The sequence below is a fragment of the Eublepharis macularius genome, chromosome 14, assembly GCF_028583425.1.
Source record: "Eublepharis macularius isolate TG4126 chromosome 14, MPM_Emac_v1.0, whole genome shotgun sequence".
Lineage (NCBI taxonomy): Eukaryota > Metazoa > Chordata > Lepidosauria > Squamata > Eublepharidae > Eublepharis > Eublepharis macularius.
The window spans coordinates 25,161,587-25,188,842 of NC_072803.1; the positions used below are offsets into that span (position 1 = coordinate 25,161,587).

Consider the following 27,256-nt stretch of genomic DNA (forward strand, 5'->3'; position numbering starts at 1 on the left):
TCTCAAACCGTAGCTTCTCAATGGGCGTTTCAGCAGGTTCTGTCATTCCCCTAGAGCAGTAGTACTCATTCTGCAGCTCATGGAGAGTCACTTTTGTAATTACCATCAACCACAAGATACACATTTGCTTCCATGCTTGGCATGAGGCCTGCACCTCAGGAAAGTTATGGATTTTACCTGTTCCTCTGACAGTGACTATCTCAACTTGGGAACCATCTGCCAACCACAAGTGTCACCAGGCAGTGTTCTTGCCCACTTTTCTGAAACATGGGCAGATGCTGCATTGGGGAACAGAGCCCAGGAAAATCACAAGTAACATGTCAAAGAGCTACATGTGACTCCTCCTAAGCCCCTGAGTACTACTGCCCTAGAGAATAGCCAGAAAGTCCTACAGGCTCCCAGGCACTTCCTTTATTTATGTGCCTCTCCTGGAGGCCTCAGTGCCTTGAAATGACTTCACTTCCAGTTCAGCTGATCTGGCCACTCAGAAGCAGCTGGGGCAGCTTCTTTGAGGATCCAAAACCCTGCATGCCGCAGTATAATTTCATGTGTCACAGAAGGAACAAAAATGTCTTTTTTATTTCTGAAATGACATCAATGGGCCATGTTGGAGTAATAAGCTTGCCTTCAGCTCTGATCCATTTCCGCTGCTCTGTTCGTGGGTCCTGGATTGGAAAAAATTCTCTGCATTTGCTGTTTCTTAGTCTCTCCTGCAAATCACCTCAAGCTGACCACGACTTGTGGCTCTCTCTCCCCCTCCAGTGACTTTGCCACTGAATACCTGACATGCGACTGCAACATGCGCTGGGTTCTGCCCTGGTCCAAGAACCGCTCCATCCAGATATCGGACAAGACGCTGTGCATCTACCCCAGTGCCTTGCACGGGAAGTCAGTGCGCAACACCCGTGAGAGCCAGATGCGCTGTGGTGAGGCTTCCAGCAGCTTGAGAAAACCTACAGAATGAGTAATGTTAGGGAATTCATCCTTTAATACTTGTTAAGATACTAGCATTCCTTTGGGAGCTGACGGGGGAGAAGCGCAAATACTAAGGTGTGGTTTCATTACAGGCCCATCTGTGAATGTACCACAGTTATATGCAGGATTATTACTTGTAGAATTTTGGTAGCCTTCTTTTTCTTTGAAATTTTGCAAAAAGGCAAGTTGCTAGCTTTGAAATGCATCGTATGGAGACTTTGTTTCCTTTTTATTTTTTAAGGCAAGATCGTAGACTTTAAGATTTTCAGACAACTTTATGAAGTGTTTGAACCTAAGAAGAGCCATGCCGGATCAGACTAGCGGTCCATCTAGTCCAGCAACTTGTCTCAGACAGCAGCCAACCAGTTACTCTGGAAGGCCAGCACTAGGGTCTGGAAGCCAAGGTCTTCCCCTGACGTTGCCTCCTAGCACTGGTCTTCAGAGGTTTATTGTGCCCGAATGTGGAGATTCCCTCTAGTCATCATGGCTCTTAGCTGCTGATAGACTTATCTTCTGTTAATCTGTGCAATCCCCTTTAACGCTGTCTGTGCCTGTGGCCATCACTATATCCTCTGGCAGTGAATTCCACATTTTAATCACTTGTTGAGTAAAGAAGTATTTCCTCTTGTCTGTCCTGAATTTACTGCCCATCAGCTTCATTGGATGCCCTTGAGTTCCAGTATTTTGGAAGAAGGAGAAAAAGCTCTCTATCCTCTCTCTGTGTACCGTGCATAATTTTCTACATCTCTAGCATGTCCCTCCCTAGTTGCCTCTTTCTAAACTGAAAAGTCCCAGACTCTTCAGCCTTTCCCCAAAGGAAAGGTGCTCCAGCTCCTTAATTATCTTGGTTGTCCCCAGTTTCCTTTTTGAGATATGGGGACTGGGACTGCATGCAGTATTCCAAATGTAGTTGCACCATAGATCTATACAGGGCTTTATAATATTGGCTGGTTTATTTTCAATCCCTTTCCTAATAATCCCGAGCATAGAGTTTGCCTTTTTCACTCACTGCTGCGGCGCACTGGGGTTGACACTTTCATTGAGCTGTCTGCTGTGACCCAAGGTCTCTTTCCCTCTCAGTCTCAGCAAGGCTCCGTAAGCATATACTTGCAGAGTTGGAATTTTTTGTTCCAGTGTGCATCACCTTAACACCACCTACTTTGAACTTAATTTGCCGCATTGTTGCCTACTTACCCCATTTCTGGTGATCCTCCTGGAGTTCTTTGCAGTCAGCCTTTGTTGTCACCATCCTGAATAATTTTGTGTCATCTGCAGACTTGGTCACTACCCTGCCCCCCCCCCACCCAGTTCCAGATCATTTATGAACAACTTAAATAGCACCAGCCCCAGTACCGATCCTTGTGGGATCCTACTGCTCACTTCCCTCCATTGCAACAACTGTCCATCTATTCCTGCTCATTGCTTCCTATCATTTAACCAATTTTTAATCCATAAGAGGATCCATCCTCTTATCCCAAGACTGCTAAACTTACCCAGGAACCTTTGGAGAGGTACTTTGACAAAAGCCTTTTGAAATTTCAAGTACATTATGTCTACCATGTCACTGTGATCTGTATGTTTGCTCAGTTTCTCAAAGAACTCCAAAAGGTTGGTAGCCAGGACTTCCCTTTGCAGAAGGCTATCAGGAATAGAACGTTATGCAAATATGTGTAAATTTCTTGATTTGCATCATTCCCATAAATATCTGAATTGAGGTTGTCCATTGTGTTGTTCTTTAAAGAGAGGGGTCTCCATCATCTTGACTGTGGGCATAAACATAGGCATGCCTGTGCATCAAGGCTTGATACTTGGACTCTCCCATCCTGCACGGCTTGAGCAAGTCTTTGCTATCCTCCCTACAGAGGGTGCCCCCGAGCTGCACACCCACCAGTTGATCCCTTCACTGCGGCAAGTTGTCTTCCAAGGCGATCGCCTCCCCTTCCAGTGTACAGCCACCTATCTGGACAACAGCACACACATCTTGTGGCATCACAACCGTGCCTTGGTCCAAGGGGATGAACACAGTGGAATCATTCTAGAGGAGAGCCTCATCCATGACTGCACCTTCATCACCAGGTATGAGACATGACTTTCTCAGGCTCGAAGAGTCTGCCAACGAGCCCCCATTTCTCCAGTTTTGGCCAGAAGCACAAAGTTACAGGCTACAGAGTCTACGTGAACTGCTTCATTTCTGTACTCAGAGAAGGGCCAGAAAGGCCTTTTTATCAGGGATTAGAGGGTATTGCTTCCAGCCAGGGCATTGCATGCTGATTTTCTCTATTCAGAGTGGTTCTTCGGTCAAACTAGTTACCGACGAGGTCTGTATGACTTCTAAAACCACTGTCTGTCCCCAGCGAGCTCATCCTGTCCAACATCCATGTCTCAGCCAGTGGCGAATGGGAGTGCACCCTCTCCACTGCTCAGGGCAACGTTAGCAAGAAGGTGGAGATCGTTGTGCTGGAGACGTCGGCGTCGTACTGCCCAGCCGAGCGGGTCACCAACAACCGTGGAGACTTCAGGTAGGAGCTGGTGCAGCTGTGGACATGGGTACTTAGGATTGATGGTACCTGCAGCAGACTTCCAAGGGAAGGGTCAGCACTCTATGAAATGGGCCCACTCCAAGTGTCTATGTAAGGACACAGCTTTGGTGATTTTCTAAGTCGGTGTATTGTCGAAGGCTTTCACGGCCGGAGAACGATGGTCGTTGTGGGTTTTCTGGGCTGTATTGCCGTGGTCTTGGCATTGTAGTTCCTGACGTTTCGCCAGCAGCTGTGGCTGGCATCTTCAGAGGTGTAGCACCAAAAGACAGAGATCTCTCAGTGACACTGAGAGATCTTTGTCTTTTGGTGCTGCTTTCTAAGTCGGGTTTCTAAATTTCACTGCTGCATGAGCATGCTTGATTTCACAGGTAGAAATCTGCCATGTATCATGCAAATATAATCTAAATGAGGGGGGCCTCACTCTGGCTTTGAGTTCTTGGCTCTGTACTTAAGCCGTGCCCCAAATGCAGAAGCATGTACATGTGTTTGTTTTAAGTACTCTTCTTCCCCCTGTGAATCGAAGTGAGACTATCATTCTTCCTACCTTCAGATACTGGCTTCTCTGCTGTATATTCAGCATCATAATTGCTGACAAGCTGGACATTTGGTTTGATAAGAAAGAAGTCATTTATCTGATTTTGCTGTATTTTTACTGTTTTTTCCAGAACAATGAGGACTAGAAACTTCTAAAAATTAAACAAACTGCCATTATTATGTTGCAAGTCCAGCTCAAAACCAACTAGTTTTGTTCCTTAGACATTATCCTGTCAAGTTCAGGAGCTAGGGAGGAGGAGGCGGCAATGGGATAAATGGAGCTGCCTAGGCAACCTAAGGGCATCACTGGGCAGTAGCTTGTGCCTCCTTCTCCCTTCTCCCTTCTGCCCTCTGCTGCTATTCTGGTGGCATTGCAGACAAGGCAGGTTCATCCCATGCTGATGTGTTTCTCTGGATGTAGAAGGAATGCAGGAGAAATGTGGCTTTTGCTGCGCTAGCAGCTGTCAGAGCGAGGCTGGGAACCCCTTGCAACCCCCATCAGGGCACACAAAATCCCAAAAAACAGCTGTAAAGTTATGCAGCTGCATTGGTTGTCGGGAAGTTTTCTTTTTCCTTTAAAAAAAATGTGCTGCATTTTGAATCTAGAGGGACCCATGTTGCCAACTCCCTTGTTGCCAGAATTTGATTTTGTCAGATGGTGGGGAGGGGGGGTGGCTTTAGCCCTTGGGCTCTTTCCCCTCTTTTGCAAAAGGAGGATGGCTTAGGATCTCTCTAGCAGTCAGGTCTGGGAATGATTAAGCAGCCATTGAGAGGGAGGCAGCGGGAGAGGCCCTGCTCTGGCAGAGTAGACAGGCTCCAGAAGCAGAGGTGTTGGAATTTCTCTGGCAAGAGAAAAAAGGCTTATGGAGCCAGCCGTAACCTCGGCAGGGTCTTTATGGAATATAAATTACTGTGCAGTCAATGTGGCTTGAATTAACAGCGGGCTCGCCTTCTCCCCCCCATCCCCTTTCCGCCTCCATGCTCTGCAAGAGCAGGATATGGCCTGCAGTTAGATGCAGGAAAAGCAGCACCAAAATCCCAGGGGAGGGTGGAGAGCTCCATCTACTGCATGGCCATACTGGGACTATGGGAGGGCATAGAGGCCTGGCTGACTGCAGGCACAGGGGGAGTTGGAATGCTCAGCTGAGAGCCTCCCATGCCAAAACCTCACTGAATCCCAGAAAAGCAGAGAGATGATGTAGATAACCTCATTGTGAGCCATCCAGACTGGCTGTTTCTATCCACTGTGACTGTAATCTGATTGGAAGTTTTGCATTTTCCTGGGAAAGGTTTTTGATTTTGTCAACAGATGGACGATTATTCTAACCTGGGGCAGGGGGTATGCAGAGATTCCTCCCGTTTGATAGGGGTTCTTTCGACAGGGATGTCTTTCTGTAACTGCTTGCCAGACCCCACCTGGATTTTAGCCTCCTGAACCGCTTTGTCCAGGAGCAAAAGGCACTGGGATCCAGGAGGACTGTGGGGTTGGCTTTGCAATGAACAGCCTTTGGCAGTGAGGTCCATGTGTCTACATAGACGGGGCGGGGGGGGGGGGGGAGGAACCATGTGACTGCCATACGCCTTCTTCCAACCCATCCAGCTGTTGCTGGGGGAGGGAGCATAGGAAGAGTCTCGTGCACCAGATGTCGAAGCAGCTGGGCCAGGCAGAGGTTTCCAGGGAGGCAAATAAATTACCCCATAAAACTCTTGGCATCTGAAGTTTGTTCTGTGCTGCAAACCCCATGGCACAGCATGAAAGCTTTCCTCCCCATGGTGGAGCTGCTTCCTAGACAGACACAGCCCCCCCCCCTTTCGCTGCCTTCCCAGCCCCCACAGAGGGTCTCCATCCTCAACACTTAACTGTCCACAAGGCCTTAATTGTCCTCTGCTTCCTCTGCACTGCATCATCTCAGACTGGCAAATCTCGAATCCGAATGCAGAAGAGGGTGGATTGGAAGGAAAATCTTTGCCATTTTTGAGGGAAAGCCATTGGCTTGATACAGATACCATGTGGCAAACCATGGTTAGCACTAACTATAGTCTGAAACCCAAATCATAGTTTGAGCTTCTAAACATACAGTTTGCCTGCCTACATTTTCTCTCTGCTTAGTAACTTGTAGAGCTGACAATCTGCTTCTGGTTCTAGGGACCTCTGGATTAGAGTTGCCGGGTCCCCTTAACTTCCTGGGGAGAGTGGGGGGAAGTTGGCGCTTACCGTGGCGATTTTGTCCCATGTGCACAAAGCACGCACGTTTTCCTGGCAGGCTTAGTGACATTACTTCCAGAAAGTGGCATTGGGGAGTTAAACTCACTTCCTCTGCATTTTAGCCCCAATCCACTGTGAAGGGCGGGAGCATGCCCGCCACCGGATGCGATAACATCACTTCCAGAAGTGACGTCATTGTGCCTGTTGGGAGCATGCCCGCCACACACTGGCCCAGGGGGTTTCTTCCTTCCTGGGCCCATCCCCTGGGGCCTTTCCCCCCTGCTGTCTAAGGTGAGTGGGGAGGGGGGAGGAGATGTTGGGAGCAGGTACTCCTCCGCCCCCACCAGGAGACTAACTAGACAACAGTGAAAAACCACCTGGATATCATGTAACAATTAATCATTGATTATTACAGTAGTTTTAGGATACATATACAACCATACAACAATTCTATAAATACAACAATATTCAGTTTATAGGAGATCCAATAAATATCACATCCAATTATTTCAATGTGCAACACAGGCTAAGAATATTTCTATTCCATATACAGCATATCAGAGAATCCCCTTTAACAATTTCTTCTGTGGTAAATTGTTAAAGGGGATTCTCTGATATGCTGTATATGAAATAGAAGTATTCTTAGCCTGTACTGCACATTGAAATAATTGGATGTGATAATTATCTAGTTAGGCATACTGGATATCTAGCCTGTTTTGCTACCTCCCACCGGGAGACTGGCAACCCTACTCAGGAGGCAGAGTGGTACCAATTTGGACATAACAATCAGAGGGTGAAAAGAGGCTTTGAAGAAATACAAAGTACTAGAAAGCCTCCATAGAACAGGATGTTTTTTAACCCGTGACATTTCCAGATAACTTTACCTTTCCAGCATCAAAAAGCAGAGCACACATCTCAATGAAACGCACCACACGCATAGCAATGATTACGAAAATGCAATCTGTGCACAATAGGTTCCCAGCTCCAAGTTGGGAAATTCCTGGAGATCTGGGGGGTGAAACCTGGAGAAACCTGGAGAAAGTGGGGTTTGGGGAAGGAAAGGATCTTGTCATGGCATAATTCCATAGAGTCCACCCCCAAAAGTAGACATTTTCTCCAGGTGAACTGATCTCTGTGGCCTGGAGACCAGCTGTAATTTCGGGAGATCTCCAGCTACTACCTGGAGGCTGGTAACCCCAGTGCACAATAACACAGACCGATATATTTCACAGGAAACCTGTCAGCTTCTGTTTCAATTGAATCTCCTTCAAAAGACAGCACTGATACAAAATCAGCTGTCAAGACACAACATTGTGACCTGAGGTGTTCCTTCACAGGAGGGATGGTTGTTGATTCCTAACTCAGTTGTGTTCTGAAGAAGAGTTAATGTACGCAAGTGATCAGGGGTCATTTCGTAGAGAAAAAGGTGGAGGAACTCATTAGCGTAACTCATTAGCATAACTCATTAGCATATGCCATGCCTTGACATCACCAGAAATGTATCATTGGTATAACTGATTTGTGTATGCCACACCCCTTGACATCACCTATCCTGGCTGGTTTGGACCCAATCCTGCCCATTCAGGGCCGAAATTGGGCCCAAAATGGCAAAAAGGGGCTGAAAATGTCCGAAATGGGGCCCAAAATGGTCAGGATCGGGCTGCTGCTGAGTAGGAGAGTGATCCACCACCAGTCAGAGGCCCAATCTGGGCTGTTTCGGCCCCAATCCAGGATGAAATGGGCCCCAAATGGCTGAGAGTCAGGTGGGTGGGGCCACCTGACATGTGACCTCTTTGGGGAACTGCTGGAACTGCGTTCCTGTGCGTTCCCCCTTGAAATGAGCTCTGCAAGCGATACATTTTGGTTCAGACATTGCACCAAACCACAGTAGGGATCCGAAGGGAGACCACTGAGGGAACAGAACCTTAGACTCTAAGACATAGTATTTCTGAATGAGTTAGACTATAATTATTTTTTTTAGAATACAAGATTGCCTAGCACAAAACGGGCTCCCGATCTGGGATAGCGGTAGATGACTCTTGATGTGTCCACCCCAAGGCAGTTCCTGTTTTCACCGGTTCCCCTCCTGTCCTTTGCCCACAGATGGCCACGCACGTTGGCTGGCATCACTTCCTACCAGTCTTGCCTGCAGTATCCCTTCACCTCTGGGAATGGGGGCCCTGGCATGGAGAAACAAGCATGGCGACGCTGTGGCCGCACGGGCCACTGGGAGGAAGGGGACTATTCCCACTGCCTGTATACCAACGATATCACCCGTGTTCTCTACACCTTTGTGCTGGTGAGTTGTAGAAATGGGAATGGGGAGAGATGCCCCTTTCTGTTTGAGTCCATGGGATGTGCTGTCCTCTCTCTGGTGCACCTCCCTAGATGGGCGAGTTCTGTGGCTATGCTGATCGAGTGAAGTGGATTGCAAGAAAATATTTACCCATCTCAGTCCCAGCATCTTAAGTGAATGTGATCTGGGTAAAAAAGTAACAGTGTGATAATGGTATTGGAACCACAATTAGGGAAGAGGAGTTAGCTAGTGCAAATCTCACACATCCACATAGATGCCTATATGTTCCACCTTGTAATGGTGGGGCAGGGGGGGATCAGAGATTTGGGAAGTCGCATGGGGAGTTAAACCCACCTCCTCTTGCATTTTAGCCCCAATCCAAATACTTTCCCTTCCAGGTTGCTTTTAAAAAGAAACCTCTGGAAATTCGTAAAAACACATCTAGGTTGGTCCCAAGCCTAGACTTGCTAGGCTTTAGCCCCAGAACTTATTTTTCTTGTCTGCCAAAGCACATGTGAAGTAGAAGCAAAGAGAGCACTTTTTTTTTGTATGTGCAGAATTTATTTTGGTCATCCCAAACTGGAAGCCACTTTTATGTGCCAGGGATTTAAAAAAAACTCTTTCAGCAACCAGGTCGGCTGCAGCCTATGATTGTCTCAGTTTTATAAAGTGCTGCTGACACAACTTGGACTTGGTTGGCTGTGACTCCACTCTTCTGTACTCTCAGATGCCCATCAATGCTTCCAACGCACTGACCTTGGCACACCAACTGCGTGTCTACACAGCGGAAGCCGCAAACTTCTCAGACATGATGGATGTCATCTATGTGTCTCAGATGATTGAGAAGTTCACTGGTTATGTGGACCAGATTAAGCAGGTAATGGTATCAACCACCCACCCTGCTCCTGACCTCTCCACCTTCCCAAAATCTGGCCCAAGAGGAAGGGTTCCTCCACACACATCTTCCCTCTGCAATCTCCAAGAACCCTCCAAACACTGTGGTTTCAGAATTGTGTACAGGGGGAGAAGTTCAAGTTTCTGTGGTTAGAATAGAATGTGGATGCAGAGTTGATTTCTACAAGATTGGTTTAATTTGCATGCCTTGCTCAGCAGTAGTTTTACAGGCTGGGCTGGGGATGTTGGAAGTATTTCACATGCCACATTGGTAGACTTGCAAGAAAAAGGAAGAACGGGCATGTAAAGAAGTCATTTTTAACTTTTGCAGGCTCATCCCCAAAGTGCAACTCGAGAACTTTTAATATATACACCTGTACACACACACACCCCTCCTAAACCTTTTATCTCTCCGCAGCTCACTGATGTCATTGTGGAGATGGCCAGCAACATGATGCTGGTGGACGACCATGTCTTGTGGATGGCTCAGATCGAGGACAAGGCCTGCACCAGCATCGTCCACTCACTGGAGAGGATTGCCGGATACACACTTAGCACCAACTCGCAGCACATTTCTGTGGTAGGGATACAGGCTTTTTGGGATGATGAACTGGGTGGGACCTCAGGGAGCAAGAGACCAGGAAGGGGACTCTGAGTCCAGATGGACGTTCAGATCAAGGAACACTGGAGAAGCATGAGATCTTAGGGCAAAGAGGGTAAGGGAAGGACAAGAACGTTAGGACTAAGATCTTCATAAAAGCTTATGGTCTGGTAGACAGTACTGTGGCTCAGTGGCACAGCATCTGCTTCACATGCAGAAGGTCCCAACTTCAATTCCACGCATCTCCATTTAGAAGGATCAGGCAGTAGTAGATGTGAAAGACCTTATCCTGAGACCCCAAAGACCCAGTCAGAGAAGACAGTACTGACCTTAATAGACCGATGGGCTAATATGGTGCAAGGCAGCTTCATGTGTTCATACGGTGGTGACCTCATTTGTGAAACTCGCTCCCCAAATCTGTTTGCTAGATACCTACTTTACTAGCATGTTTAATACTAGCGTTGAAGGCATTATGATCATAATAACCATAAATGCAGTTAATGTTCACAAATTTGCCCACAGAATGCCAGTCAAACCAGAAGGAACCAACCCAACTCCCATATTTCTTGTTTGTTTGGGGCCCAAGTGACTCAAGCAGCCGCTTGGGATGCCAAACTGTGGCAGGGGGAGAACAGAGTTGACGTGGGCAGAGGCAACAGGTGTGGCACGTGTGTCCTCGCCTCCTGCACCGTTGCTGTTGCTGTGAGGGATCCGTGGTGGGGTGCAGTCATGCTTCCTCTTCATCCCACCTCAGAGCCTGCTGGAGCAGCCAGGAAGTGCACACTTCAGCAACACCTGCCTCTGATAGTTGCCCAGAGCAGGTACAAAACAACATGTGGCATAACTAGAAATGTGCTTCATTTGCTTCAATTAGGGATTGGGAGGATCTGGCAAGCCTAAAGGTCAGGGGCAGACCTATTGGCAGAGCCAGGGTGATAGGCTACGGGTGGGCCTAGGTGGGCCCCCATCCCAGCCTGGGCTTGCATCAGCTTTATCAACCATATCCATGTTTAGGAGGCAACCTTGGGTCCTGAGGGCTGTGGCTTTGCTTTGTCAGAACTCCAGGAATATCGCCTTTGAAGCCTACCTGATCAAGCCAGAAAGCTACACGGGCCTGAGCTGCACAGCATTCCAGAAGCGCGAGGTGGTGCTCGGTGGCCGGCCCCCACGCCAGGAGCGATACAGTGAACCCCTGGCAGACCAGCAGCTGAAGTTCCGGTGCACTACAGGACGGCCCAATATCTCACTGGCCAGCTTCCATGTCAAGGTGAGAAAAGAGGGGAAGGGTGGGCCCTGGAGGATTGTGACAGGAAAATTGGGTAAGGGGAATAGGACTGTGAGATACCTGAGACAGGACAGATGCAAATCAACTTGGAGCTGCAGATGGAAGAAAATGATGGAAAGAGAACAAGATGCAAGTAAAGATCCCATTTTCAATGGAATTTGAGTCCAGTGGCACCTTAGAGACCAACAAGATTTTCAGGATATAAGTTTTCGAGAGTCAAGGCTCCTTTCTTCAGATCTTGTTGGTCTCTAAGGTGCCACTGGACTCAATTCCTGCTGTTATACTGCAGGCCACCATGGTGTAACGAGCTTTTGCCCGTGTCTGAAACTAAGCTTCTGCTAGCCAAAAGAAAGATGTATCTTTCTCTTGGAAAGCTTTCAGCAATTAGTTTTCAGACCTGTCAAATAGCTACATTCTTTGGACCATCTGTTTATCAGTACATTTATTTTATATAGGGTTCAATATTGCTTTGCAGCTCTTTATCAAACACATGGACACCTGTCTAGAGTTTATTCACTTTATTGAAAATATACCCTAGTTTTTAATGAAGCAAGTAATTAAAATATAAATGGTTATTAATATAAATCCTATAAAAACAGAACACAGAAAGGCAATAAGAAATATGTTTGCTAACATTTCTTAATAAATACCAAGTTTAACATAATCAAAGTTTCTATGAAATGCATAGGTAAAGATAAATTCTCACCTAAATTCTCTCAAGAGATTTCTTCCATCAGAGCTCTGACATTCTATCTGAAGTTGCATTTTTATAAGTCATCATATGCAAATATCTACGAGCTTTTCACATGATAGCACAAACAAACAATAATTGGTCTGATGCTTCATTGAATATTCATAGTTTCTATTGTATAACCTTCCAATTAGTAAAAAATGACGTTATATTCAAGCTTGCAGAACAAAACTATAAATCTCTGAGAAGTGTCAGAAAAAGTTAAGTTGAGAGATCACTATTGGTTGAATCTCTGATAGAGGAACATTAATCTCGATAGCTTGCACTTGGTGGGAGGTACCGGCAGGATATTAGGAAAAACTTTTTCACGGTCAGAGTAGTTCAAAAGTGGAATCAGCTGCCTAGGGAGGTAGTGAGCTCCCCTTCACTGGCAGTTTTCAAGAAGAGGCTGGATGAATACTTGTCAGAGATGCTTTAGGCTGATCCTGCACTGGGCAGGGGGTTGGACTAGATGGTCTGTATAGCCCCTTCCAACTCTATGATTCTATGTTTCTGTGATAGAGTCCACTATTTTAATTAACTGTTAAAAGATTAAAGCACACCTGTTAGAATTACCTAACACAGAAAAAACACACAGACGGTTCATGTAAAGTTTGAAAGTTCATCTAGAATACAAGTACATGGCATAGTATTGCTTAGTATTGATTATTGTCATGTGCTTTCATCTATATTGGTGCAACAGTGGCTTCCTGAGACAATTTTGTTTAAAGATCTGTTACTCTGAATACAAATACTGGTGAAAATCCTAGGTGTCAGGTGCCATTTAGGAATGCCCGTTCTTCTTTCTCTCCCACACCAGGGTGGGGAGGAATGCCTCTTCCAGTCTGTTATGATATGCATGCATTCCTTAACACAAAAATAATGTCCCTACCTCTTTGGTTTATATGCACAAGGAATAAATAATGACCTAATGAATGGAGGTGATCTCCTATGTTAATTGACTAAGGTTCTGGAGGACATCCATAATTTTGAAAAGGTGTATTTTGGGTAGGTTTGTTGTGTGAGATAAAGGGTCACTAAAACACAACTGGGAAGGTATAAATGTGCATATCCCGCCTTACTTTCCGCAGGGTGGAGGTGAGGAGTGAATGGGCATGGATTGGCATTGTGGGTTTTTGCTCACCTCTTGTTCCCTGTCCCATCAGAACAGCATTGCTCTGGCCTCCATTCAGTTACCTCCTGGCCTCTTCTCCTCACCGGCTCCCTCTCGTCCTCCTCCCACCAAGTGCAAGCTCCAGTTCCTCGTGTTCCGCAACGGCAAGCTCTTCTGCAGCACTGGAAACTCTTCTCATCTTGCTGACGACGGCAAGCGGCGCAGCGTGGCCACGCCGGTGATATATTCAGGCACACGTAAGGGCCAGTAGCTGTGGCAGGGAAGGGCAGTTGGGATCAGCATGAGGGTTACATGAACACCAAGTTAGCTTATTTATTTTATTTTTATTTATTTTATTTATATCATTTATAGTCCACCTTTCTCACTGGGACTCAAGGCGGATTACTCAGTGTGAGATTAGTACAGTCAGTATCAAGGATATTTCCATAAACAATGTTATATGGTAAATAAACACAAGTTTACAAAGTCATAGCATTAGCAAGAATCCAATACAGAGTTGAAGAAATGCTGGAACAGAACATAAGAAATTCTAGGACTGACATTAGACAAAATGAATCACAGGCGGCACGTGGGAACACATATTTAAAGCAACAGATAGTATGTAAGGCAACATAGTGGTGAAGTCTCTGGTCTCTAACTCATTAGCTTATGTGCCTTGGAGGGAAAGACTAGACTAGTAAGGGGGCTGTGGCTCAGCAGTAGAGTCCATGCTTCGGATGTATGTGAATGATCGAGTGGGCTTCAGCCCCTTTGTCAACCCCTCTGTCTCCCTCCCTAGATGGCTGTGGAGTGAACAACCTCACGGAGCCTGTCATCCTCTCACTGCGGCATTTGGGTGAGGGGGCTGACCGCGCAGCCGCTTACTGGGATTTTGACGTTCTGGCTGGCTATGGCGGATGGAGAGCGGAAGGATGTCAGCTGGTTGGCCTTGAGCTCAATGTCACCACCGTCAGCTGCCAGCACCTCAGCAACATTGCTGTCTTGATGGTAGGCATGAGGTGGAACAAATCTGGGGGTGGGGGTGGTGCACAGGCATGCCCTAACATTTCTTGCAGAGCTTAGCATGGGAAGGTCCCTGCTGTGGCTCATCGGTTTACCTTCCCCTGAGTGGCCAGACTTGACCAAGAAATGGGAGAACACCTCAGAGGCCCTTGCAACATCCCAGAGGCCTCTGAGGCAATTTCCAGCGTCCCAGTTGGACAGATTCTGGAGAAAGTGTAATATTGATGCTCTGGGTCCTTTTTGCCCAACCTCACTGACTCAGAGAGGTGGGTGTGCATGTGAAGGAGGCTCATGGAGTGGAGGCGCATAAAGCATGGTGGTGCTCAGTGTATAGAGCCTATTGTAGGATGTCTTACCCAGAACCATTCCTCCCCTCCCAATCTGGAGCTGGCCTTGCTGAGGGGCGAGGCCTCTTATTCTCATAATCCGTCTTCCAACCCTAGTGTCCATTTTATTGGTTTATTGGTTTTTATTTGCAGTATTTATAGTCAGTCTTTCAGATGTTGTTTCTGGGGCACTTTCTAACAGAAGCAACACAAGAAAGTCCTAGAAACCAATGAGAATTAAATCAGAAAGCGTAACAGTTGTCACTCAAACAAGAACTGCATGAAATGAAAACAGCAGCAGAATATGTTTAAGAGCAGGACTCTCCAAAGTTTGAGGAAACATAGACGTCTTCACTTGCCTCCGAAAGGATGCAAAGGAAGAAGGTCATGCCACCGTGACCCAGGAAAAACTTTCTTTCTGTGCAAGACGGTGCTTTGTTTATCTTATTTAAAATATTCATATCCCACCTTCTGACTGCATAGACTCCACTTTAAACTCTTTAGGACTGCTGTCTGCAGGGGGAAGAACAGTGAGGACGGCCCCCCCTAACCCTTGAGCTGCCATTAGCTTTCTTAATTCCTCCCCCTTCCAGGTCTCTCATGTCAGTTAACCATATTCTCCAATGCAGGAACTGAGCAATTTCCCACGTGAGTCACAGAGCCCAGTCGAGGTGCTGTATCCCATCATTTACACCTGCACAGCCCTCCTCCTTCTCTGCCTTTTTGCCACCATCATCACCTATATCATCAACCACAGGTAAGTAGCCTCCTTTGGATTCTAGCCGTGCAATCATGTCGTGGAGACAGCCATGATTGGAAGGGGCTGGGTCCCAGCAGTATAGGACATTGTTGGCATGTTTTACTTATTAACATGTGTGTTTCACCCCAAAGGGGCTTACAACAATAATTAAAAAACTCAATTGAATATAACAGAAGAAAAGATACAATTTAAATCAAGCAAACAAAAAACCCCAACCGTATCTTGAGCCATTCCCGGATGCCATGGGCTTGCTCATCCAAGGTCAAAGGACACAAGCCATATCCCAGGAGCCTTTTGGCTCATGCCCAAGGGCTTGTGCCTCTGGCCAAACCAAAACTTTATTCTTGGAGGCAAGAATAGCAAACTAAAGCTGCCCTCCTGTTTCATCTGCTGTTAGGGAATCACAGGTAACAAATACGGAGGGTCATGAGATGCAGTAACCTAATGAAATAAAGCTCTTTTAAACAGCTTCTGTACAAATACTTCTCATGTAATTCAGTAGTAACAATTGCCACTCAATAAATACAATAATAAATCGTTTCCATTTCATTACATTTCATTTAGAAATGCACACAGTCTTCCTCTCCAGACCTATAAAATGCTAGTGCAAAATTCAGCTGTTGGTATCACCCACGACCGTTCTGTTCCATACAACTATTCAGAATAAATCTCATTCTGCATATAATTAATTGTCCATAAGATCGTGGGTCCATTTATAGGTCCAACAGCACGCAGGTGGATACAACCGTCTGACGGGACGACCGGTTGGAGGTCCCGTTTCCGAATCTCTTTTTCAAAGATGGAAGATATTCCGACGTAATTTCCAATATGCAAAGACTTTCATTAAGATCACCAAGGTACCAAGATCACCAAGGCAGCCTTCTTTTGGAGCACCACACGACGTTGTGTTAATGGTGATGGAAACGATTTATTATTGTATTTATTGAGTGGCAATTGTTACTACTGAATTACATGAGAAGTATTTGTATAGAAGTTGTTTAAAAGAGCTTTATTTCGTTAGGTGGTTTCGAATTTCTGATATTGTTAGGGAATCACAGGTAGCAGGTGCTAGAAGAAACTTTCCCTTGTCTGAGATCCTGAAGAGCCACTTGCCCATCGCAGTAGGTAGTACTGGGCAAAGCGGTGGCAGGAAAGGAAAGATGGACAGCCCCACCTCTCACAATAGTCCACGCAACCTGGAGCCAACAGCATCTGACAGCATGGTACATGCAGTGCAGTTTAGCCCTCAATGTGGCAGTCTCAAGCCATTTGTCATGCTTAGGGGTAGAAAGGTTTGTGCAATTTGGGTTCTCTCGCTTGTCATTCGAGACTACCAAAGTCCATGTTTCTCTGGCGTCTGTTTTTCAGCACCATCCGCATCTCACGGAAATGCTGGCATATGCTGCTAAACCTCTGCTTCCACATTGCCATGACATCTGCCGTGTTTGCAGGCGGCATCACCCTGACCGACTACCTGGTCATCTGTCAAGCAGTGAGTATGGTCACCCTTGCCTTGATGTTTCTTTATAGGAGCACCATTGATGGCCATGGCAGATGCACACTCTAACAGCAGTATTTCTTAGTACCCTAGCGTTTCCCCCAGCAAACACAAAGTAATGGAGGATAGACAGGTGTCTTTAAAGGCCCATGTGTGCGCATCAGGGAGCCCAAACCCAACTGGGCAAGCTAGCCAGTTGCTCATCTTCATGGGTAAACCCCTGCCTTCAGCCCCAATCCCCTACCCTCAAGAAACTGAGGAGTGAAAGAAAAAATGGCTAGGAAATGGCCTCCATAGAGATACTCTAGGAATTTCCCCATGTCTCTATGGTCTTTACCCAGAAATATCACCCAGAAGTATCATCTCATCCTTCCCAAATTGTACCCTCCCCAGGCACTGCCTTCAAAATCTCCCAGCATTCGCCAAGACAAATAAGCCCAAAGTACTTTTTCATAGAAGGTATATTAATTTGTGGAAATCACTCCTAGTGGTAATGGCCACTAGGAGATTCAAGCAGGTGTTGTCTTTCTGTTGCTATAATGGCCAAAGAGTCTCTCTGAATAGAATAATGACTACACTTATATACCACTCTTCTAGACAGATTAGTGCCCCACTCAGAGCAGTGAACAAAGTCAGTGTTATTCTTATCCCCACAATACAGCTGGGGCTGAGGGGAGTGGGTTACTCAAGGCCAACTGCTGAGCTCATGGCAGTAGTAGGACTCGAACCAGCAGAGTGTTGATTTGCAACCCAACCACTTAACCCCTATTCTACAGCAGCTCTCAAAAAATAAAAAGTAGCAGCAACAGGCAGAGGCTTTCAGAACAAGAAGATTGTTCCAGGGCCAGCTGCAGCAACTGGCTGCTTCCTGGGTTACAATGAAGTCCACATGGAGATGAATCTCAAGTAAATCAGTCTCGAATAGAGGCTTATCCACTCCATAGACCTCCTGGCAAAGGACACACATTTGTGTTGCACACTTCCCCCTCCTTGCACAAATCGATCTGTAGGACTCTGATCTGTGCAGAGTTCCCGAACAAGCCATCCTAGCAGAGGTCTGTGTCCTCTAATAAGTCTGCTTCCCTGCAGGTTGGCATCATTCTCCACTACTCTTCCTTGTCGACTCTCCTGTGGATGGCCGTGATGGCTCGAGTGATCTACAAGGAAGCCTCGTGGAAGGCGCCACAGCCGCAGGAAGGGGAAGCAGCCCTGCCAACCCCACGACCCATGCTACGGTACGGAGAAAGAAGCAACACAGAGGAGCTGATTGGGAGGGGACTGCAAGGAGTGTGTGGAATGTGTGGGTGGAATCCTGATCGGAGTGTTTGAGTGTGGGCTTGCAAAGGAAACCCCCTCCTATGATTACCAGATCCAGGACAGGCCACCCTTCCTGGGCCTTTCAATGGGATTGCCCTTTTTAACCCCTAGAAATAGAGCACTGTGGCGAAGGAGGGATTGGACACTCAGTCTGTCTGTAAGTCGCAGCTGACTTACGGTGATTCCCAGGGCTTTTTTTCTGGGAAAAGAGGTGATGGAACTCAGTGGTGGAACTCAGGACTGCACAATGATGTCACTTTGGGTCAGCTGGAACAAGGGGAGAATTTTTTAAAGTTTAAATTGCCCTCGGCGAAAATGGTCACGTGGCCAGTGGCCCCGCCCCCTGATCTCCAGACAGGGGGGCAATCTAAACTCCCCTCTGTCTGGAGATCAGGGGGTGGGGCCACTAGCTATGTGACCATTTTCAAGAGGTGCCAGAACTCCATTCCACCGCGTTCCCGCTGAAAAAAAGCCCTGGTGATTCCTTAGGGTTTTCAAGTTAAGAGACATTCAGAGGTGGTTTGCCATTGCCTGCCTCTGCGTAGCAACCCTGGCCTTCCTTGGTTGTCTCCCATCCAAATACTGACCAGGACTGACCCTGCTTAGCTTCTGAGATCTGATGAGATTGGGCTGCGTGGACCATCCAAATCAGGGCAGGGGGTAGCTGGGTTCAAATTTCCACTTCACCATGATTCTGACTGGGTGGCGCTAGACCCACCTGTGGTGATAACACAGAAGTTGGGAAAACCAGTACCCCTCTCCCACCCCTGAGGGCCTTGGGGGAAGAAAAATGTGATAGCTATAGTGGCTTATTCTCCCATTGTTTCTGAGCCTTGGAATATTCAGGGCAGGAGTCTTGTTCATAATGGTTTTCTTTGGGCTTCAGATTCTACCTGATCGCCGGCGGGATCCCCCTCATCATCTGTGGGATTACAGCAGCTGTCAATATCCACAATTATGGGGACCACGACTCCTAGTAAGCAATCACAACCTTCGCTTTGCATGCTTAAGTTTCATACATATCTAGCCTCATCTTTGGACAGGAATGAGGTTGCTGGTGATGAGTCCTCCTTGCTATTATCTCCTGTTTGGGAACCCCTGAGCAGCCAAGCGCTGCAGCGGCAGAAGTTATGGCTGCTGATGATGGCAAAAGGGAACGTGCACTCGCCTGACTTGCAGCTCTTACCACTAGCAGTGAGCAAGTCCCATCATCCACAGAAGTAATTACAATTCGCATCCTTCATGGGGCTCTCAGTTGGTTGAAAGGTTTTGTTCATTAAGTGTTAATGTATAATAGATGTGCATATTAAGAAAGTTTCAGGCTCAGATGCCAGCAGAACTTTTTGTTTAAAGATGTGGCTATCCCAACCAACACAGGGTGGGGGATCTGCTGAGAGCTGCTGTAGCATAGTGGTTAAGTGGCTGGGCTCCAAACCAACAGTCTGCTGGTTCAAGTCCCACTCCTGCCATGAGCTCAGCAGGTGGCCTTGGGTAAGCCACTCCTCTGAGCCCCAGATCCGCAGCTGTATTGTGGGGACAATAGTAACACTGACTTTGTTTACCTCTCTGAGTGGGGCACTAATCTGTATAGAAGAACAGTATATAAGCATACAGCTGTTGTAGTTGTTGTTAAATTTTGTAGAGGAAGAGAGACGTGTGGATGAAGGTAACTGAACCATCCCCACAATTGTCTCTTATCTCTCCAGAAGTGCTTTTCTCCCCGCTAAGTTAAGGATAAAAGCATCTTAGACAGTTAGCAGTAGTTCCACTACAAATTTGGTGGATTTTGGACCTTGGGGAGTCATTTTATGGCTCTCCAAAGAAGGTGCCCCCAGCCACCCCATTTGTTCCTATGACTACAAAAACACACAGAACATGCCTTCCCCAGGGTCCAATTTCCCTGAAACTTGGGGGGGGGGGGGGCGGGTCTTTAGAGGACAATTAGGAGTAGGTCCCATGCAAATTATGTGGATTTTGCTTGCAAAATGCCACCCCAGCCCCCTAGATTGCTCCCCTAGTTTTCCCCATAGGGAATAATGGAGATGGGAGGTGGCTGGGGGCACCTTCTTTGGGGGCCTATAAAATGTGCCCCTGAAGTCCAATCTTTATGAAACTTGGGGGGTCTTTAGAGAACAGCTAGGAGTAGGTCCCCAGCAAATTTGGTAAAATTTGGTCCTAAAATGCGCCCCTCAAAATCACCAAATGGCATTTCCCATTGGAAACAATGGTCAAATTTTACCCAATTTGATCTGTATTGCTGAGGTAAACTGGAGAATGAATACCCCCTACCTTGTCCTTTTCAGGTTCATGTATCAGGCATGTTTCTGAACTTTTGCTCAGATGCTTAACCGTGTTGCCATGATCTTTCTTCCTACCTCCTCCTTATCCCAACCAAAGTCGCTGCATGGGGAGGAGGAGGAGGAAGTTAAGGGGGGAAGAGAGTGCAGGAAGGAGCAGTAGAGAGGCGACAGTGTCAACTAGAAAACAGGAGAATTTAAAACATGCCAGATTAAAAGCAAAACAGTTTGAGCATAAGATGGATCTAAGCGCAAAAAGAGGGGAGAGGGAAGTGGAAGCCACCCAAAATTGATGCTCTGCAATGGCAACTCTCTGATTATGACCATGGACACTTGCAACTGCGACTACACCAGTTACCCAACATGTGCATGAACTAGGGCTTTACGACACATGTTCACCTGAGGTGAAATAGACATGGGCAGGTAGGAATAACCCTGATTCTAGACACTCGCGTAGCCTCGTGTAATTCGTCTCGTCTAGTTCCGCTCTGAGACAAGGAGAGAGTGATCGGCTCAAAGTCAGCCAATGAGCTTTACAGTTGAATAGAATTTGAACTCAGGTTTCCCCAGTCTTGATCCAGTGCACTAGCCACTGCACATGCTGACGTTTTTGCAGCAAATGAATGAAAGAAAAATGCCACCCCCCCCCAATCTTAGTCTTATCACCAGTGTGTGTATATATCAATACATATTGTGTATGTATCACCTAAAGTAAACTTTTTGTTGTGGAAGCAACCCCAATCTGACTGTCAGAATTAAAGGGATGGGTAAAACTTTCTCACCTGTCCCTAGTACAACTTAATATACTACCTTCCACTTCTCTGTGCTGCCAACCTGGGCATGAGTCACTTGCTGATTGGCTGGGTTTTTTTTCTCTCCTTCCTCCCACCCTTCCTTTTGCAGCTGCTGGCTGGCCTGCAGACCAAGCATTGGGGCATTCTACGTACCCGTGGCTTTCATTTTGCTCATCACCTGGATTTACTTCCTGTGTGCCGGGATCAGTTTGCAATGCCAAGCCAAGAACCCAAAGGAGATGCCCAGGCCTCTGGAAAGCCCACCACGCCTGGGTGGCAGCAGTAACCTCTTGACCGACTCAGGCTCCATCTCGGTCACGCTGAACTCTGGCCCACATGGTGCCGATACTGATGGCACCTACTCTCTGGGGGTGCAATTCTGGGCACTGATGATCACCCATTTCCTGTACATCACTCTGTGGACCTTCGGGGCCACAGCAGTATCCCAACGCTGGTTTCTCCTGCGAGTTGTTTTCAGCTGCCTTTATGGAGTCACTGCCATCGTGTTGGGTCTTTTTATCTTCATTCACCACTGTGCCCGGCGCAGGGACGTGCAGAGTTCCTGGTTCTCCTGCTGCCCATCTTACAGGAACGCTTTGCCTATGCAAGCCTACGTGCACCCGGGGGTGGGAGTAGAGGATGGCTCGCAAGTCTTCATTGGCTGCAGCCCCGAGGCGGCTCACTCTGTCAAGTCCTCATCGTCTCCCAGCAGCACTAATTCTGCCCCAAGTTCCTGCAAGCTCAACAATCTGCAGGTGGCCCTTGGGCAGGCTGAGAGCAGCCCTCTGCCGACACCCTGTTACGAGGACCCCGAGCCACCCAACAGCAAGAGCATCCCTGCCCCCAGGTACGCCAACAACCTCCATGGGCGAAGCAGGCACCACAAAAGCAGGACTAAACAGTACCGGGAAGGGAAACACCAGCGTCTAAAGGCGCTGCGGGGACCTGCCTCGGAACACCCCACCAGCGAGAGTGGGAGCTTCCACAACAGCTTATCTGAGAGCTACCAAAGCAGTCGGAACAGCCCATTGAACAATCGGCGCCAGGAGGTGGTTCCAAACCTGGACTCAGCCCTGACGCAGTCAGACTTGAGTGATGGGGGTGGAAGCAGTGGTCATCAAGCGGCGGACTACAGCAGAGCCCAGCGGCGGAGTGTCAGCAGAGACAACCTGAAGCACCAGGCCAACGCTGTGGAAAAAGAGACTAAGAGGAGATCTTTCCCACTCAATGTGGCTAACCAGAACGGGGGTCTGAAGGGCAGCAAGTACGATATCAACCTCACCAGCACGGATAGCACGGTGGGCATGAAAACAGGTCTGTGGAAGAGCGAGACGACAGTGTAGGAAGTCAGGCTGCTACAACTCAGTGGCAGGTTTCCAAGCAGGTAGGAAGCTGTGAGCCATAGGAATCTCGGAGCCTGCAAAAGCAAGCTGCAGAGGTAATTGTTGTGCACTAAAGGGGTCTTGGGCAGTGCTGGCAAGAGCTTGCAGGCTCCTTGCTTGTCTGCTTACAGGACCGAGGAAGGTTCACCTGGTACTAGAGCAGCAGGGGCAGCGTGTGCATGCCTTAAGAAGTAGGGCACATTTCCCCACATCTGACTTTCTAGACGCCAGGTAATGTTGGTCAAGGAATCTTCCCCTCTCCATAGAATGAGCAGAAGACTCCTCCCTCCCCAAGGTGCCAAGGTTGTCATGTGAAAGACAATCATTGTTCTTGAGCGTCCTGGAGAATTGCAATCAATTTTAATCCTTCCTGCATGTCACTTAGATCCTAGTTGCTTTTGTATATCGTACGGAGGGAAGGCAGTGTTTATAAGCTGAAATCTCAAGTATTGTATGTACATATGTATAGGCAAATTGCTATCCAGTGGAAGTGCCTTCGCTTTACGTTAAGCAATCAGTGTCATGTCAAGGAGCTCTCCCCTCTCCTTTAGCACTTAACTCAGGGTCCATTCACAACTTCCTTCCAGCTCATCTTTGATGCAGTCATGGGATTGCGGCAGCATCACACCAAAGTAAGAGACAAGGGACCAGAGGATGTACAATGGAGTAATCCTGCCTGCAGAGTGTACACTTGCTTCTTTTTTATGAGTCTTCTCTATCTTCAAACAGGCTTTATAGGTTTTTCAACATAAACCTACAGAACTTGTGGCCAAGGATAATGTGACGAGTGTACAGCAGCTGGCAGACTGCAGCAGTTGCCATAAAAACCTTTGGTTACCTCCAGCCTCAGAGTCAAAAGGCTCCCCACAAAAGATCTTATGAGCAATGAGGACATTAGTCCAAGCTCTTGTTTAGAGTAGCATTAAGAAAGTGGCGAGACTGGAAAGAAAATGAGAGAATATTTCTCATATTTTGCAAGGAAAAGCCCCAGATGGCTTAAAACTCTTCATCTTTTAAGGATTGTTTTGCATTAGACACTTTTCAACACCTCTATCTCCTTTTTGTAAAAAAAAAAGATGCAGTCCATGATGCTGTGGGTGTTTTGTCAAATTGTTTAAGAAATCACGTGCACAAAGCTATGCTGAATGTGTAACATCAAAAATGAGCTGGTAGTGGCCACGTCCACGTGTCCTGCGGATTTCTCAAAGGCAAGCTTCCCCAGGAGGTGAGGCACCGCCACTATTGTCTCTGCAAGTCGGAGGCATGGTTCTTGCCAAACGGCAATAAGCAGTGGCCCTCTTTCCACATTTTGCAACCTAAGGATAATCATTGCACACATGAAACCTGGGCCTGGTTCACACATGCAGAGCGCCCCAACTGAGACTGCAAGTGGCAGATCTTAGAGGATCACATTTTGGAATACTCCTCTAGCAGCTATTGGGGGGCGACAGTTCCCTGCAAGTAGAAGCGCAGCACAGGAAGCAAAGAAAGGCCATAGAACTTTTCCCGCCAGTTGTGCTAGATTGCAGGACTGATTTGGTTTTACGTGAAGGAACGTTCAAAGCTAGGACTCACCACCTGCCGTCTACAGCAGAGCAGTCCGTTCTGCCACCTCATCCTTCTGCACGTGAGAATCAGGCTTTGGTTGTGAGGATGTTTAATTTCCCAGTCTGCCTTCCCAAAGATTTCAGAACATAAGGAACACTGAGGGAGGGTCCACATCACAGCAGCAGGGCTTTGCACGCAGAAGACCCCAGGTTCTGTTCCTGGCATCTCCAATGAAAAGGATAACATAGTTGGTAATGGGAAATACCTTTGCCTGAGACCCTGGAGGTCTGCCGCCAGGCTGAGTAGACAGTCCTGACCGTGAAAGACCAGTGGTCTGGCTCAGAATAAGGCAGCTTCATGTGTGGGGGTTTAGGACAGCAGGGCAAGTTTGTCCCAAGTATAGGGCTCAAATAAGGAGAGGTCTGGCCTCCCCATCCTTTCAGCATGATTGCACAAACCTTTGAACAGAGATGTGGAGTGACAAGAATTCTTTTTTCCAAAGGGAAAAAAACTTTAGTTTGGCTACCTTTTTTTTAAACAAAAAGTTAGCCCTCTGGATGACTAAGTTGCCCAAAGTAAAACCCATAGCTCAACACAAAGAAAAGGGCCAACTACTTTTTGACTTGTTACATTTTTTTAAAAAAATGTATTAAAAACAAAACCAAGATATCTGAGCTAGACCGGCTTCTCCTTGGTGAAAGGTACTGTGCAGATTGTCTGGCCTGGAAAAAACAGCTGTTGTTGTTTACATGACACATTTTGTGGAGGCTGTTGTAATCTATACCTGTGAGGAACCAAGGAAGGAAGAGGCAAATACCTGTCCTTAATCTGCACCTTGCTGTCTGAAAAAGACTCTTCCTTTTTCTCCTTTCCTCATTGCTGATTAACAGCCAGACTGCCTCATTTGTAGAGGAAAGGGTTCCAGAGGAGGTGTGGTAGTAATTTAAAGTGACCGTGTGTAATGAATTGTCCAGTTGACTCACACTTGATAATGCAAAAATGTTAGCAGCAGAGAGCAAGAGCTAGCCATACTCTGACTTAAAGGGAGCAACTTCTACAACTGTAGAGGCTCATGTTAGGGCAACCTGCCCTGAAGAAATATTCCCAAGATCCACCATGAGGTGTCTTTCAATGGGAGGCACCTTCTGTGGTGCTAGAATCCTCCTCCAGTGATTTGAGAATAATCTTGAAGATCTGCAGGGCCACCCGTGTGGGTCTTTTCTGTATAACTGGCCATACCCCACATGTGGTTATGAGCCTTTCAGCATCATATGAATGTTGGATGAACCGATGGAAAGATCACCATGCCAATGTTTACAAAGCCCACATTTGTGGCAGAGCACTCTAGAGAAGTCCATGAGCAGTTAAGATTTTGTTGGGAAGCCGTATTGACTGTAGCCAGAACAAGCTAAAAACCCTTAAGAGCTCTCTCTCTAGCACTGTGATCCTATACAGAGTTACACATTGATTTCAGAGGGCTTAGACCAGAGTAACTCTGCACAGGATAGCAAGATTCAGGTCCAGTAGTACCTCAAAGACTAAGTAGATTTCCAGGGTATGAGCTTTTAAGAGTCAAAGCTCCCCTTGTCAGATACATTTGGAAGAAGAGAGCTTTGACTCTTGAAAGCTCATATGCTGGAAATCTAGTTGGTCTCTAAGGTACTATTGGACCCAGCTCTGGCTCTCCTACTGTAGACCAACACAGCTACCCACCTAAAACTATCTGCGCTGGATTGCACTGTAACTCTCTTCCATACTCTCTCTGGTATGTCTCTCATAGTAGGAAAGGGCTGCGTTGTCCCGATGCTTTAGGTTGGAAGTTCTGCCCCTTTTAATCAGGCAACAGCAGCAGCTTTCAAAACGCAGGTATAAGAACAAAGCCCTGCTGGATCAACCTCATGCTCCATTTAGCCCAGCGTCCTGTTTTCCAGTAGTGGCCAACCGGATGCTGACAGGCAGCCTCCCCCCATTGTTGCCTCTGAATATCTGCAGATCCATCTTCAAATGCAGTGTAAACACTTTTCAAGAAAGCTGATTTTGAGAGACTGGAAACTTCAGTGGAGAAATGGCAGCAACAGAAAACAGAATTTCCCTCAACAATTCTGCCCCCTGCTTACCAGTATCTGTATCACATACAGCAGCAAACATCCTAGTAGGGAACCTACAATAACAACTAATACGCTGACCTAGGGCAGCATGGCAGGGGTGGGTGGGGAAAGTGGCATATATCTTCCCAGGAAACAGGCACTGCCCCTTCAGCTCTTCATCCCCTGAAGACGCCTCATCTGGGGGCAGGCAGGACAAATGGACTGGGGAACTGCGTATGCGCAAGTTAAAAAAAAATTGTGAAATTGCTTCCAGTGTCTTACTTGTGCTAGTCCAAACAGTGTGCTGTCATTTAAAAAAATCAACCATTCAGTGTTTATTAAGAGAAGCCCTTGGCTCTGCACATTGGGCAGAAAATAAAGGACCTCGCAGACAGGCAGCCATTTTCAGCCTCTTCGCCTGCACAAAACCTACCTCTGAGGAACTGCAAAGAGCATGTTTGGCTCGTGGCAGCACATAATGCAAGATTGGCCAGACAAACATCGGCCATCACTAGATCCACACTGGCTCCAAGAGCTGGCATGGACAGTTGCAGCCATTATGGGGTTAAAAGGCACTTAATCTCCCCATCCCCCACCACTTTCCAAAAACAGGTCCCTTCCTTTGCACCTTCAATTGTTTTGACAAGTATTTCCTAGTGACTCAGTTGAAGTCCTCCATTTCTCACCCCTTTTCTTACCTTTATGAAAATTCCTGCTTGGGTTTATAAGTTTTGTATTTAATAAAGCCTATGTTGTTATATGTCCATGCTGCAGCCCACATGATATTGGCAATGCTGAACCTGTTATATACGCTTGCTACACTGAAACAGTATTAATCAGGAAAGCTTTGTATTATTACCCTTCTTTTTCTGTTTACATTACAAGCCTATGACATATCAAACAGAGAACTGTGCCAAAGAAAGCATTTAAAGAGTTTCATCATTGTGTTTGTTTGCATTTTATATAAATGAACTGTTTCTAGCAGATGTTTCTTGTTTTAATATATTAAAAAGATTTGCAACATCCAAAACGTTAGCTCTTTCTTTCTC

At 46.9% G+C, this 27,256-nt stretch overlaps 1 protein-coding gene across 2 annotated transcripts in view; it reads left to right on the forward strand.

Moving 5' to 3' along the window:
* ADGRA2 (adhesion G protein-coupled receptor A2) overlaps positions 1 to 27,237 on the forward strand; it is a 115,781-nt gene extending 88,544 nt beyond the window's left edge. The window contains exons 5-18 of one of the 2 annotated variants that reach the window (XM_054997199.1): positions 763 to 926; positions 2,838 to 3,051; positions 3,330 to 3,494; positions 8,359 to 8,554; positions 9,279 to 9,428; positions 9,864 to 10,025; positions 11,104 to 11,313; positions 13,228 to 13,432; positions 13,975 to 14,183; positions 15,154 to 15,281; positions 16,653 to 16,776; positions 17,872 to 18,017; positions 18,986 to 19,075; positions 21,300 to 27,237. In XM_054997199.1, coding sequence (XP_054853174.1) covers positions 763 to 926; positions 2,838 to 3,051; positions 3,330 to 3,494; positions 8,359 to 8,554; positions 9,279 to 9,428; positions 9,864 to 10,025; positions 11,104 to 11,313; positions 13,228 to 13,432; positions 13,975 to 14,183; positions 15,154 to 15,281; positions 16,653 to 16,776; positions 17,872 to 18,017; positions 18,986 to 19,075; positions 21,300 to 22,533 — 3,397 coding nt within the window. In that variant the 3' untranslated portion in view covers positions 22,534 to 27,237. The remainder of the gene's footprint in view (positions 1 to 762; positions 927 to 2,837; positions 3,052 to 3,329; positions 3,495 to 8,358; positions 8,555 to 9,278; positions 9,429 to 9,863; positions 10,026 to 11,103; positions 11,314 to 13,227; positions 13,433 to 13,974; positions 14,184 to 15,153; positions 15,282 to 16,652; positions 16,777 to 17,871; positions 18,018 to 18,985; positions 19,076 to 21,299) is intronic. The other variant, XM_054997200.1, reaches the window with a different exon arrangement.
* Positions 27,238 to 27,256: the final 19 nt, after the last annotated feature.